This window comes from Magnolia sinica, unplaced genomic scaffold (genome assembly GCF_029962835.1).
Source record: "Magnolia sinica isolate HGM2019 unplaced genomic scaffold, MsV1 ctg351, whole genome shotgun sequence".
Taxonomy (NCBI): Eukaryota; Viridiplantae; Streptophyta; class Magnoliopsida; order Magnoliales; family Magnoliaceae; genus Magnolia; species Magnolia sinica.
Genome location: NW_026682816.1, coordinates 51,283 through 66,184, shown reverse-complemented (window position 1 = coordinate 66,184; position 14,902 = coordinate 51,283). Strand labels below are relative to the sequence as shown.

Sequence of the window (14,902 nt, the reverse complement as noted above, 5' to 3'; positions counted from 1 at the left end):
ACAGCTAAAGAGAAAATAGAGGATATTCTGGACCATCAGATAGTATCAATGTCGGACGGCAGGTTTCAGAAGTACTTGGTTAAATAGAAGTCACGCCCAGTGTCAGACAGCATATGGCTCACTGAGGAGGAGCTTCAGAGACTTGATCCTGACATTCTAGAGCCGTTCGAGAGTTTCATTTCGCCAATGGCGAAATCTTCGTAGCCGGGGAGAGTTAATGGAGACCTTATGCACACGCACGCCACTCCCTACACACGTACGCAATGAGGGCCCCACTGTCAATCTGGCTCGATGACGACGTCTAGGGAGGGAAGCTCATCATGGGTTCTTATGATCGTGGCCCACTAGTTCAATTAATCTCATATTTTAGTTTTTGCTCATTATTTTTATTTAGAATATTATGGACGGTTTAAATTATTTTGATTAGTTATTATTTTTTATTACTTCATCGCCAAGTAATAGGTTACACACATGGCATGAGTTTTGGGGTATAGGGTTTTCTTATAAATAAGCACACCTTGTAGTTCTTTTTCATATTAAAGATTAATAAAAAATTTCTGTATTTTTCTACTCCTCTGAGTTCTTTAGTTGTGAAAATCTAATTAGGTGCGAAGCCCTCCCTTCTTTAAAGGGCTAACTACTGTGGTGCGAAGCCACATCTATCTCGATTCGCCTCCATCTTCTACCATCCATACTTCCATCTGGTACAATCATCTACAATTCAAATCTGTTCTTTATTGGAGTAGTTTTCCTCTTTACAACAGAATTCCAAATTTTAGCCCTACAAGAGAGCTGAAACTTCGGTAGAGCACCATGCACAGACCACACATCGGATCGACCCGAAATTCAGAGGATTTGAAGCCTTCCCCTGGCCAACCAGAGCCAAGGAGGCAATTTATGGATTCGGGGGCCCCTCGCATGTGCGGCCAGGCCCTTGTGCACATGCGTCAGGTCTGGCCTGATGTCTGTGCTCATGGATTGTCGCCAGGTTCAGAATTTCTGTCCCTTTTATCCCTCTCGTACTTCTTTTCCATAACCCTAACCCTATATTGCATTATTTTCAATTTGTTTGGCCCTTTTCTAATTCTAGGGTTCTCTGAATTGAAAGTGGTGAATCTCTTGGATTAAGGACTGATTACTATGCATGTGTGGAAGGGTTTTACCTCCCCTTGAGTATCGTTTGGTTTATAATTTCTATTGATCCAGCCCTAACATGTGTAGGCCTGGACCCGCATAGATTCCCCTTACTTGAATGTTTGAACTTTTGTGTAGGATGTGGAAATTTTGTGTGAATGTTTCTAAATTAGTTTGATCTAAGGCCTGAGATCTTGCATATCATAGTTAATTTTCATGTCCTGCATCATTCTAACACTTCTTGTTTTATGACATTTTCAACTAAAATCTTGTATGTTCTCTCACCAGTACCTTTCTTATTAGATCTCTCCCCTGATCGTTATGGAATCACCAAAAGATTTCTCTTATGTTTTTCTATTAGACTCTTCGGTAAGTAATGTTGACACGATTAACTTCTTATTGAGATTTAGACCGATGTTGAGATTTATAATCAAATTATCCCATAAATTGACATCAAATAAAGTAAAAGTGTGACCTTTTTATTATTATTAATCTTTACATCAACCAACGCCAATTTGCTAACCAGGGTATTAAACCCACTCAAGTGTTCTTGCAAATTGAATCATTTATCTTCAAGTTGTATAGGTTTTGTTAGAAGATCTTTTTTATATTAATTTCCTTTTATACATGTTTCAAAATTTTTCTTACAAACCTTTTGTATTGCTTTGATTAGACGCATTGAACAAAAATGAATCATCTAGTGCAAGAAGAGGATATGCCATCGCTAATTAAAATTTTCTCTTCAAATACCTAATATTTTATCTTTGCAAGCTTTTTTTTTCCTTATCTTGCAATTGCACAACCTTCATTCACCAACACCATGTTTATCTTTAGTTTGCACAACACGTATTGTATTTGTCAAACTTTAGCAACTGAAATACGGTAGAATTCGATCTAGCTATTTGAAACGTAATTAAATATAAACACCAACATTGATATTATGTTGAAAGGCTTCTTAACATTTGCCACTGATTCCAATTATTGGATAAAAACACCGGAACTGATTGATGAGGCTAAGTGAGACAATAAAAGAAAACGAGCAAAAATAAAACCTAGAAGGTAAAGGAAAATAAGAGACAAGAGGCATACAAATTTATGTGCTTTGACAATATACTTATATCCATTGGGTAGCAATATAGAGCTTTCTTCTTCATTAAACAAGAGAGAACAGAAATATAAAGCTCACCTCTCTCCCACTCTTGCTTTGTACATGAACTCTCGTACCAAGGAATACTCTAAAAGAATAATACCCTCTCTTTACTTGCACTCCATGTATAAACCACACATCCATAAAGAGTGAATGTCTAAAACCCTAATAGAACTAAGCTTCATCCACGGTATATACATAAGTACATACTTATGCATGCAAAGTATATGTAAGGAAGAGAACTCGTCTTTTAGGAGACATTTAAATATCACTGCCTCAATAGCAGGATTCCCTTGCCTTTTTTTTTTTTTTTTTTTTAAATTTTTTTTATCAAATGATGCTTTTATCCACACTTTATGTCGCTTATTCAATACATAATTCTCTTTGATACTAATCCCTTAATAAAAGAAAGAAAACACCTTGACCACTTACATATACTACACTATCTCTACCAGCTATGCTAACAACATATAGACGCCCATGACTCTTTTATATAAAGAAAATAAAATTTGTGTAGGAAGACTAACTAAATTGTCAAAATCTCTGTGAGTAACTGAAATATAAAATCGAATTAGTTAAAAATTCTACCTTCTAATTGTACTCGTTTGTTGAAATAAAAGCATAGATCCTCTAGATGATTTGTAGTTTAAAACTAATTAACTTCAGCGTAATGTATGGAACCCACATGGTGTGTGTGCATGATATCCAATTTATCCATCATGTATGTACTCTCATTCTTTCTCGGTGGTCTAAGACCAATCCAAAACTAAGGTGGGGTTCACCACATGGGATAGTTGGGATAGGGATGCCCACCATTAAAACATATCAAATCATCCATGGGGCTTGTTTGTTTCTTACATGTCATTCAATTCATCCCTTACTGGCCTATCAAGATGAGCGAGCACCCTAAAAATTGAGCCAATTCAAAACTCATGTGATACCATACCACATGATTTTAGAGGTTTTAGGCATAATTTTACTTATATAACCCACCTAAGTTTTTGTTAAATCATAAGAGACTATATCATGAAAATTATTACTTGTTTGTTTCTCTGAGAATAATTGGAATGTATAGAAAAGATGAGAGATCTATTGAGATCTTAATAGACACATATCTTAACAAAAGGAAATAATCCAATCTAGTAAAATTAACCTAATTTATTCTAATATCCCCTTAAACTTAAGGTACAATGAAAATGAGTAACTTAAGTTTGAAGGGTACAATAGACATTTATTCAAAAGAAAATGTAGAATCCGACAATAATGTGAGGCAACGAAACTATGAGTAGGACAAGACAAACAATCACTTTTGATGACTTCTGTGATGTGAACTAATGACACTTTCAATGACCGAAGAATGACCTAATGGCACACCCAGTGGCTAGTATTTCAACGATTGTTCTTTTGATGGATACACACTTTCGGTGGGTCTAGATGTTTTGATAATAAAAAAGAAAAAGGTCCAATGATAAGGTCAACCAAGGCAACAAGGTATGGTCCATCATCCAACAAAAAAAAATGTGTCTAGTCCAAAATGCTCAGTACATATGAGTCTCGTTGAAAACAACTAGCATAAAAATGAAACATATCTTGTCAAAAGGGTTAATATATAGTTGAAGGTCTTTCACGATGTTCAAGATGATACGAATCAATCGGTAACTAGATTTAGCAATGTATATTGCTAGTTTGAGCGAATAGCTTCAACGGGCAGGTGGAGACGAGGAAGATGGGGCAGCAACAGAGATGATAGAGGCTGGGAATTAGTTGGAGAACTAAATGCACCTATGGGTTTAGAGAGTTATGGATCAAGGGTGGTCAGATATGGAATGATGGGCGTGGATCACGTGGAGGCCTCGCGGGCCACGGAGGGGCCACTGTGATTTATTACTTTTATCCACATCGTCCATCTATTTTTATATATCATTTTAGAGCATAGAAATAAAACTAAGGCAGATCCAAGGCTCAAATGAGCCACACAACAGTGCTAAGGACACTCACCATTGAAAACTTCTTAAGGTCCAACTTGTTTATTTCCATCCAACCTGTTGATATGGTCGTATGGATAAAGTGAAAAAATAAATACCATCTTGATATAAAACTTCTATGGTTCCTAAGAATTTTTCAACAGCATGAATTTAATCTCTATCATGTGGTTCATATAAGCTTGGATCTACCTTATTACTCGACCAATAATCTAAAATGTTATGGAAAAATGGATGGACGTTGTGGATAGAAGTTAAACATTAGGTGGCCCCCTGTGACGGGCTCGGAACAGGCGAGGGTAGTATCCAATCCGCGCATTGGAATGATAAGGAAATCGGATTAAGTACCGAGTAGTCAGTACGCTCTTATCGTGCTAAGTAAACTCAGTTGGGCCTACCTTGAATGTATGTGGTCTATCCACACCGTCCATCCGTTTTTCCATCTAATTTAAGGGGTTGAGCTCAAAATTGAAGCATATCCAAATATCAAGTGGATTATACCATAGGAAACAGTGGGGATAATGATTTCCACCATTGAAGCCTTGCTAGGTCCCACAATGATGTCTATTTGTCATCCAACCTGTTCATAAGATCATAAAGACATGGATGGAGGGAAAACACAAATATAAGCTTGATCCAAAACATCTGTGGCCCCCAAGAATTTTTCAATAGTAGACATTCAATACAATTTCCTATGGTGTGGTCCATTTGAATATTTTATATGCTTCATTTTTTATCTTAAGCCCTAAAATTATTTGATAAAATATATAGACGGAACTGATGAAATAAATAAATCATGGTGGAGCTCATAGAGTTTACTCAGTACGCTAAGCTTAGTGAGTTACTACTCAATTTGCTTCTCGTGGGGCCCACTGAGATGTTTTTGATAAATCCACCCCGTCCATCCATTTTTATAGATTATTTTAGGATTTGCGGGTAAAAATGAGGTGTATCCAACACTCAAGTGGGCCACACAAGAGGAAATAGTATGAATTCAGTAAGCACCGTTGAAGCATTCTTATGGCTATAAAAGTTTTGTATCAGGTTATCTTTGTGGTGTTTTCACTTCATCCCATTGGTAATGACCTTATAAATGGTTTGGATAGTATACAAACATCAAAGTGGAGCCCAGGAAGGTTTCAACGGTAGGAATTTCATTCTCCGATTTCCCCTCTCGTGACCCACTTGAGTTTTGTATCCACTTCATTTCTTTTTGGTATTTCCTAAATTGATCTCTCAAAACGGATGGACAAAAGGATTTCTCACATACATTGCAGTGGCCCTACCAACATCCTTGCGCATGAACATCTTGCAAAAGTCTTTCATAGGAAATCCACGTCCCTAGATATGGTTGAACCAACGCTTGATAGTGAAATAAAAAATAAGGCCCACTAAGATGATCAAAAGAACCACCAACAACACTTACACAGAACACTATATTATGGAAACTGCAATTTTCTTCTCTAAAAATAACTGTCATATGTAGAAAAAGATCAGTAAAGATGTTAACAAACACATTTTTAACAAAATAAAAAATAAAAAATGATCTAGTTAAAAGTATCCTAAACTGCTTTCACAGTTTTGAAGCAGCCGGACGCCGAGGATAATACTAGGGTTGAAAGCCGGGCGTTGGGTTGGGTTGGTGCTCAACTCTAGCCCAACCCAAGGTTCCTATACCTTAACCCTAACCCAACCCAACCCAACCTCGAATCAGCAATTCTCAACCCAAGTCTAGCCCAAGCGGGCTTGGTCGGGTTGGTTGGGTGGATACATGCTAATATTTTCATTATTATATTTAGTCTATTATATTTAAATATACATCTTATTTTTCGTACCTGTAATTTTATTAATTATATATGTAATTATTTATCATAAAGAATTTCATTTTATTTTTTTAACAAACAAGCTAAAATATAGGACAACTGCTCCTTTAAAAGTCGTGTTGTATAGCATGCAATCTATCGACGTATCTTGTTAGCTTGAGTCAACAGCAATGATGTGGACTAATAAAACCCGACGGCAGTGAAATTTTCTGTGCCTTCACGGACAATCCGCATTCAATTATAATTTCTAAGTAACTTATATATTGATTGGGTTCGGGTTAGGTTAGGTTGGGTTGGGCAACCCAAAACCTCAACTTGAGGCCAACCCAAGTTTTATTAGGTTGGTGTTTGTACAGCCCAAGCTCAAGACCGAATGCAAAATATCTTGCCCAAACCCAACCCAATGTCTGGTCAGTCACGGGTCGGTCGGGTTAAACCGGCCCAACTTTCAGCCCTTGATAATACAAGCGGCTGCACATATGGGCTATTTAGATGTCACGCACACGGTCCCATTGGCTCCCCACGTCAAGGTGTAGGTTATTTTTGACATATGAAGCACCGTAGCGGATCCAACCTAATCTTTAAGTTGGGTGCATGGTACATCTAAAACGGACCCATGCTTCCGTCTCTTCCACACCTCCACCAGGTCTTGGTATCGATCCCTAGCGGGGGTGGCCAACATGGAGTGTGTGTACTGACATGGGTGTGTACTAACAAGCTAACCCAAAAATAAAAAATAAAAAAAATCCACACCTCCATCACTGTTTCAAAGTTCTGTCGTTCATACTATCTCCAGGCCCTATTCTTCCCAGGTCTACATGGGGCCTCTTTGCTTCTTCATACAGGGTTCTACTTGCTCTCCTTGAAATAGAGATTAACCCATGACAATCTGTCTATCTCAATACTTCTATGAATTTTCATTCATTTAATCCAATGTTTCATTTCATCAGCATTAGAAGAAAACGCCATATCCCCATCACCACCAAATACTCAACACCTCGTTCTCTCTTTCTTCTTTTCCTCTTCCAACAAAACCCATCTTCTCTAAGATCCTTCTCTAACATCTCAACCAACAATCCCACCAAAACCCAAGCAACACCCTCCTCTTTTACACTCTCATACCTCATCAACTCATGTGGACTCTCTCCCCACTCAGCCCTCTCTGCTTCCCAAAAAATGGAACTCAAATCAGCTCAAAATCCAGATTCTGTCCTCAAATTCTTCAGGAATCATGGATTCACCAAAACCCAAGTCACAAATCTCATTGCCAAGTGCCCACGACTCCTCTTAGCCGATCCCAACAAAACCCTCATGCCCAAGTTCCAATATTTCCATGGTTTGGGCATTCCAAGCGCAACCCTTGCTAAGATCCTCTCTTGGGACTACAGCCTCTGGCATCGCAGCCTACAAAACCAAATCATTCCATCCATTAATTTCATTAAAGCTTGCGTCCGCACCAACGAACGCGTCATCTGTTGCATCCAGCATTCAACCCACATTCTCCGATATGATCTCCAAAAAGTAATGGAACCCAACATCACGATGCTGCGTGACCAAGGCGTGCCCGAATCCAGGATTGTGAGATTGATCACAATTCAGCCCAGAGTGCTGACGCAAACTGCTGAACGGTTGAATGAGATCGTCGCTATGGTTAAGGAAATGGGTTTCAATCCGTCGACCGGGAATTTCATCCTAGCCATTCAGGTGGTGTCAATAATGAGCAGATTGAAGTGGGAACAGAAGGTGGCTGTTTATCGGAGCTTGGGGTGGTCCGAGGATGAGTTCCTCTCGGCATTCAAAGTGCAACCTATTTGCATGGCAACGTCGGAGAAGAAGATCAAGAGAGTAATGAATTTCTTCGTGAAAGAGATGGATTGGAAGCCATCAGATCTTTCTAGACACCCGGGTATACTTATGTCTAGTTTGGAGAAGAGGATCATACCGAGATGTTCAGTCCTTCAGATTCTAATGTCAAAAGGTCTTATTAAGAAGGATTCCATTATAAGAACTGCATTGGTTCTTAGCGACAAGGCCTTCTTGGAAAGATTTATTATAAAGTATCAGGAGATTATTCCCAAAATAATAACAGTGTATCGAGGCAAAATGGGATTTGAAGGATTAGATGCCATGTCTGAAGATGCTGGACCTGCACTAAAATTGTAGACTTTCATCTAATTATATTGGGAAAGAATGCATTGGTTTGTCTTGACGCTTGCTTCTCAAATTTCAGTTTTTTTTTTTTTTTTGCTTGTTTCTCTTAGTAGCAGAAGTTGCAGACTGCTCATTTTTTAGGGAATTGATATCTACCTGAATTTATTCACTCATGCACATTTTCCATTTTGGTAATTGATTTGGAACAGAAGTGTACTACTTGGATTTCTAAAATGGAAAGTGGGTGTATGCAAATTAATCATGGTGGTCATGAATAATGCCCCACTTATCTAATTTTTGAGCTATTATTTAAAAAACTTACATTGTTATCTGGCCATGAATCTACATTTATGGGTATTGTAGGCCGTTAATTACATCATTTTTATTTATTTATTTATTATTATTATTATTATTATTATTATTATTATTTATTTATTTATTTATTTATTTATTTTTTTTGTGGTCTGGCCTCTAGAACTCAATTTGGAACTGTTTTTCTTGAATGGAGAAGAATTCGGTGATATTCGCTTGTCGCCTTTTGTGGTGTCAGATCCAACATACATTTGCCAAGCATGCACTTAAATTTAGATTGTCCAAATCGTGGGGCTGGTTGTGGATGGAACATTTCAAATTGAGCACCATCCTATAGCTTGCTATCAAATGGATGCTTACAGTTATAGATGAAGAAATTGTTCAATAGTCTAAATTTAACGAATGAAATAAGATGGCTATGATCATTAATTAGTTCTGGTATCTGGCTATGCCCCACTATTTCAGTCCAAATTCCAGATTGCCGTGCATTTATACCAAGTAGAGGATTTTTTATTTTTTATTTACCAGATCATGTGCATGGTGAATGAGACAACTGTGAACAATCACTGTAGTCTACTCCTTTGAAAAAAGAGCTGCATTAAGATAAATCCTACCAGTCCTTGAATATCATGGCACTTCTCATTCTCAACAATGTTTTTGTGTTCACTCTCTAACAAGAAACACCTTATGCTGTTGTTCCAATCCAAGGTTAGTGAAGGGTAGTCTCTTTGTTGTGGGAACCAGGTCCAGCAGGACGGAAGTCCTATTGCTTTATTATTATTATTATTATTATTATTATTATTATTATTATTATTATCATTATTATTATTATTATTATTATTTTGTACTCCATACTTTAGTTCCATTTTGCGTGTGTTTAGATGCACTTTGAACTGCATTACAATTCCCTCTTACAAAGTGGGAATAACCAAATCAGAGTTCTGTTCTTTCACATTCATATTGAAGGCCTGAGATCCACATTGCAATTTTGCTGATTTCAAGCTGGAATCGAGGAAATGCAATTGCAATTTGAGAGCTACTTCCTCGTTTTGAATGCCAGGAACGTTAGCAACTTTTGGTATTTCACTTTGGTTTCCAAACACAGCTTTTCAAGTTCTATCACTAATGGTGGCTGGCACAATTTGAACCAACAAATTATATGTAGTTGTAAAACTTGTGAGATTATGATGGCTGGTTTTTCTGACTACTGTCACCTAGACCAGGATTTTTGTGCTGTTCTTGGGTGCTCTCAGTACATCTAACCCCTACCATTTGGTAAGTAATTTTAACAAATTGAATCATAGCCCCTTGTTTGATTTGTATTGAAGTTCCATTTATTTCAACAATACCATTGTCACTGCCTTCAATGTTCAACATGGGTTTGTGAAGAAAATCGACAGAAAGTGAAGAAAAATAACCCAATATCACAATCCTTTGAAATTCTAGTTTAAGTAAGATTTCAAATTAACCTCGCCATGGTAGGATGGTGATGTGAAACCTGATTAGGTCAATGAGATTGTCATGGTCATTAGCGAAACTGGTTTTGATCAATCGAACATCCAGCCTAGTGTAACTGAGTACTGACTGATGTTTGCATTTGGTGGATTGAAGTGCAAAGTAAAAGTGGTACCTTATAGTTATATATTTTGCATGATCATCTTGGTGTTATTAAGTCAATTTGAATTGCCTAATTACATCAGATAAAAATATGAGAAGGATGTGTTTCTCTGTGAACTGACTGAAGCTTTTGCTGCACATGAATATCTTTTGATGCTTGATGATTCAATTACTTAGTTTTTCAGGTGAGGACTGTTTAAGAGGTGCTATTTGTTGTTAAAGATTCCAATGTGAAAGGCTGCGATTAGGAGTGATTTGAGTTCTTTGGATACTGGAATTGACAACAAAAGGGGAATTCCTGAAGTTATTGAAGACTTTAAGAAAGGTGAGATTGGATGTTGTAGGACTCACATGATTTACTGTTTGTTTTCTTTCTTCTTTCTGATACATTTGTTCGGCAGGGAGTCCTGACAAGTAATCAACTGTCTTGTTTGATTCTTTGGTCTGCTTAGGCATTGGGAGTTCTGTCCAACTGCATGTAGGTACGCGTACCAATATAGCAGAGAAGTAGTTGATCTGAGCTTTCCATCAAGTGGGCTACACCATTTCGATCTTGCAAGGTAAAACTTAGGCCATTTCACTCCTTATAAGGTGAAAATAGTCATGGTTCTAAAATCAACAACAATTGTTTATTTATCAAAAGGTCGGGATCATCTGATTAATCGGATTTTTATGTTGATGACTATCTACACTAGCTCTCATGAAATGGACAATTTAATTTGCATTACAAGTACGCAATTTTTTCACTCTTGGTCTATGAACCATTATGCTCAATGGTACCAAATAACTCTTCAAGAAATTATTGATGCATTAATCTCAATAAAAAACCTCAATCCATTCCAGACCAGTTATCGTGTTCTGATCATTCCTTTTTATATGCAGGTACTCTCCCAACTGCAGATCAGGCCTTAACGGATTGTTCCAATTGGTTTGTGTGAGAATTTCTAACAATTGCAATCAACAGTCCAAGGCTCTACGCTGCTCCAATGCCCAATTTGATGGTTCAATATCACTCCAAAGGTCAACACCACTCCAGGACGAGCAGGATCAAGTGTCCCATCAGCTAGATGAGGAGAAATCTACCACAATAGCCAGAAGTCGATATGAAACCTTTCTTCTGCAGCATCCTATGTGATTCAACAGTTCAGAAGTGCACAAAAGATGGCCCCACATAGTCCAATCAAGGTTGGTTTTTATTTTATTTATTTATTTTTAATGATTTGGATTGTTAAAACATCACCCAGATCCAACCAGTGTCACATATGGTAATTGTGAATCACAAGTTTCTCTAAATTGTTTGTTCTTATTGTATAATGGTGGCCCAACTTTATGATTGGACCAGCACTCGTGCCAAGTTTAGGGGTTCAAGCCCCGGTCCCACACTGCTGAGCCACCCAGCACATTGCCTACCCTAATTTACATGGTCAATGCTGCTGATGGATGGATTAGATCAGACACACATGTGCCACTTTGACACATGCATGGTGTGTAAATGGAGTCTTTTACATGCTTGTGGGTTAGCAAACCTCGTTTTGTTGCTGGTGTGCGCATGTGCACGTGTAGGTTTTTTGCTAACGTCCCCACCTTCATGGGGATATTTGCAACATCCACAAACCTTTTCGATGACATGAGGGTGGCCAATTGTTGAATTGATCTTAACCGTTCATTCATTCATACAACTAAGAGCAAGCCATGGTTAAAAAACAATGGCAATGGGTTGATCCAACTGGAACCTAGCTAGACTTGATTTTCAAATGGGTTCAAATTGGTAGACCCAAACTCATCCTAGTTTTGAGAAGGGTTCCCAAATTAAGCCGTATATCCACTAAAACCAGGTCAGGTCTTTGGGTATCCATTGATACACAACTAGAAATGCAAAGTCTGAAAGTGCACCCCCCCCTTCTACATAGAAACTAGGAACATCAAAGCTGCTAATGAGGAGATACTGTGTGGATGCCATGTTTAAAAATCATTGCAATTTGATTGTCGGGTGGGCCACATGTTGGTATAATTTTTGGATTGGCTGGTCAATTTCTCTTGTGAAAATGTTGTCCACCTCAAGGCCATATCAGCCTATTGGGGTAGGTCACTACTTGAACTAGCAATAGCACTGAACGGATCAGGCCCAGGTCTGCCCAAGCCTGTGACAAGCCAAACAACTTGGCCCGAGCTCAGCTAAAGATGATTATGACTGGTCAAGCCCAAGCTTTGCTGCTCACGTCTGTGCAAGATCTGAGTTGTTCCTTAGGTGTGGGCCATTGTGCATGATATACTATAAAAATATGCTTAAAACTAGGCCGGTTGGCCCACATGTATTGAAACAACCTGAATTGATGGCCAGAATATCTACGGAGAGCGGCTCACCTAACCAAAAGCTTGGATGGTATGTGCTGTATTGGCCAGTGGGTCCATGCATGTGTGCTTAACAAACCTCCTCTCAATGTCTTTAAAATCTTTTGATATACTATTTATTAGTAGGGCCTGCAAATGCTGGACACGAGAGAAGGAAATATGTGTAAATAGAGGGAGGAATGAGAGAGGATGTGGTGGTAAGAATATGGTTCCTTTTGATGAGCTATTTGTTGGTCTCAAATTTGGCCACACGAGATGCATGTGAGTGGGCATGTTAGAACTGATTGGATCTAATTCAAACTGTGACCACCAACCTCTGGTGTCGAGATAGAGCAGTGCTTGGTCGTGGCTCGATCAATCGTTTATTTAGCCAATTGTCGGGTGCGTTGTCAGGGTAACTTGCGAAGGTTGGGGCTCTTTTTCCTATGAGTTCTTTTTTGCCTTGGAAATCAATGACTTTTGAAGGTGCAACAATTGTATGGTTGAATGAACAAAAAATAGATAGAAGATGGATTTACGGAAATGAACAATACTTGTCACTACAACGGGATCACCAACCTGACTGAGAGCAGCAATGTGCTTCGTGGAGCAGTGTGTTGATGAGCGAGGTTGAGGCAATGCCGATACTTATAACTACAGACGACCTAGCATATGAACGTAGGTGGATGATTCCTAAAACTGAGATTTTCCTTCAGATCTGGCACACAGGTGCGTATGGAAGAGAATTACAACTATTGGCTACAACTAAAGTTGGTTCGGCATATGCACAAGGACGGACCGAACTACTCCTAGAGGCTAAACATCCTAAGGCTAATGAGTAGTGAAGATAGTAAATTAAGCTAAGATAAACGACATTGCACTTGTTTGATTGGGTTTTTGGTATGATTGATCGATTGAGTGATGATTTATTCGTATATGCCTTCACTATTTATATCCTTCCGTGATGGAGCACGAGGATAACCATCTATCCAAGTGGTGCCTTTACATGTAACTAGTTGGGAAAGAGCGGTTGCCTTTTTTCGATCGTGCTTTGCTTTTGTCGAATGCAAAGAACGTGCTTCAGCACTGACGTAGCCTTAATGGTTTCTCATACTCATCCAGAAATTTCGTAAACGCCAAGGCTCTTCGAAGATATGACTGATCTCTTATATCTCTAACGCATGCCCAAAAGATACCGCATATGTGATGAGGACATCACGTCACATACACCCTTACGTATGTATCAGAGGAGGAGGCGGGCCGCACTAATTTTTCCGTGGCTAGGCGATTACTCGTGATCGTGCTGAGGACCTCATGTGCATGTGCGAACATTTGGACGACCCCATACTGGGAAGATGTACATGGGCTGCTTTATGGAGTAATTTAAACTGTTGGATCGGAGGGACGCGATGATCGAGCCATTGGATCGCATGTATCACATGATCGGGCCATTGATCTTTGATCGTCCACATCAACTTTAGACTTTTATCATATTTTAGGATTTAGTTTTTTATTATTTTATATTTGGATACATTATGAGTGTTTTAGTTAATTTTATTTAGATTATGGCTATTTTCGTTAAAATTCATATGACAAAGGGATTATTGTAATTTTTGAAACTTCTTGGATCTATAAAAAGAGGGGGCCGTGTGACCTTTCTCCCATTGGATTTTGTGATTAAAAAATAGAGAGAAAAGCTCTTGCTTTCTTCTCACATCTTCATGCGATTTGAAAATACTTCCATATGATTTGGAACGAAGATTGGTGAAGCGTACTTTCTAGCTCTTCATCTCGGTGAGAGTAAATCATCACCATATACATCTCACCTTGCCTTACTTAGACAGATCGAGAATCAGTAGGTGAAGATTTAATGTGAAGAGTCAGTTCAATAATACTATTCAGTGGAGGCATTGTATCATTAAGGGATGGTTGCTCAAATAGTGGCCTCCACTGAGTAGTTTCAAACACCGGAGTCGTATTAATTAAGTCCTCCATCTCTCTAATCATATCATAATTTAAATCAGAGGAGTGGGCCGAGCACGCCTCAAAAGAGTTGTGTGGTTCACTTGAAAGGGGCTCTTCCTCCACATTGGAATCAAGCGTGTCAGTTAGGTGGAGTGGGTCAACATCATTACATTTGAAAGATACCCATGTCTCTTGATCATTACTTTAGACAGTCATCGAGATCGACCTTTCGTGAAATTGAACCATACACTCATTAACACAATCCAACTCCTCATTCTCAATTTCAGTATTCTCCATAAACGAGTTAGGATTACTTTCCTCGCGTTGTGTTTCTAGATTAGGTTGAGGCTGGGATAAACTAGCATCTTCCTCCTCATTGAGGCGCGATTTAATCGCTTCTAATGATTTTTTAATGTCTGCAATGAATTGGTTGAGTTGTT

General features: G+C 38.5%; 1 protein-coding gene across 1 annotated transcript; it reads left to right on the top strand.

Moving 5' to 3' along the window:
• Positions 1–6,818: 6,818 nt before the first annotated feature.
• LOC131236293 (uncharacterized) lies at positions 6,819–11,480 on the top strand. The gene is made up of 4 exons (XM_058233411.1): positions 6,819–8,284; positions 10,352–10,491; positions 10,619–10,726; positions 11,049–11,480. The coding sequence occupies exon 1, from the start codon at positions 6,996–6,998 to the stop codon at positions 8,247–8,249; it is 1,254 nt and encodes a 417-aa protein (XP_058089394.1). The 5' UTR covers positions 6,819–6,995; the 3' UTR covers positions 8,250–8,284; positions 10,352–10,491; positions 10,619–10,726; positions 11,049–11,480.
• The last annotated feature ends 3,422 nt before the right edge of the window (positions 11,481–14,902 follow it).

Excerpts from the sequence above, each read along its gene's own strand:
- LOC131236293 (XM_058233411.1), top strand. The coding sequence starts at position 6,996 with ATGAATTTTCATTCATTTAATCCAATGTTTCATTTCATCAGCATTAGA.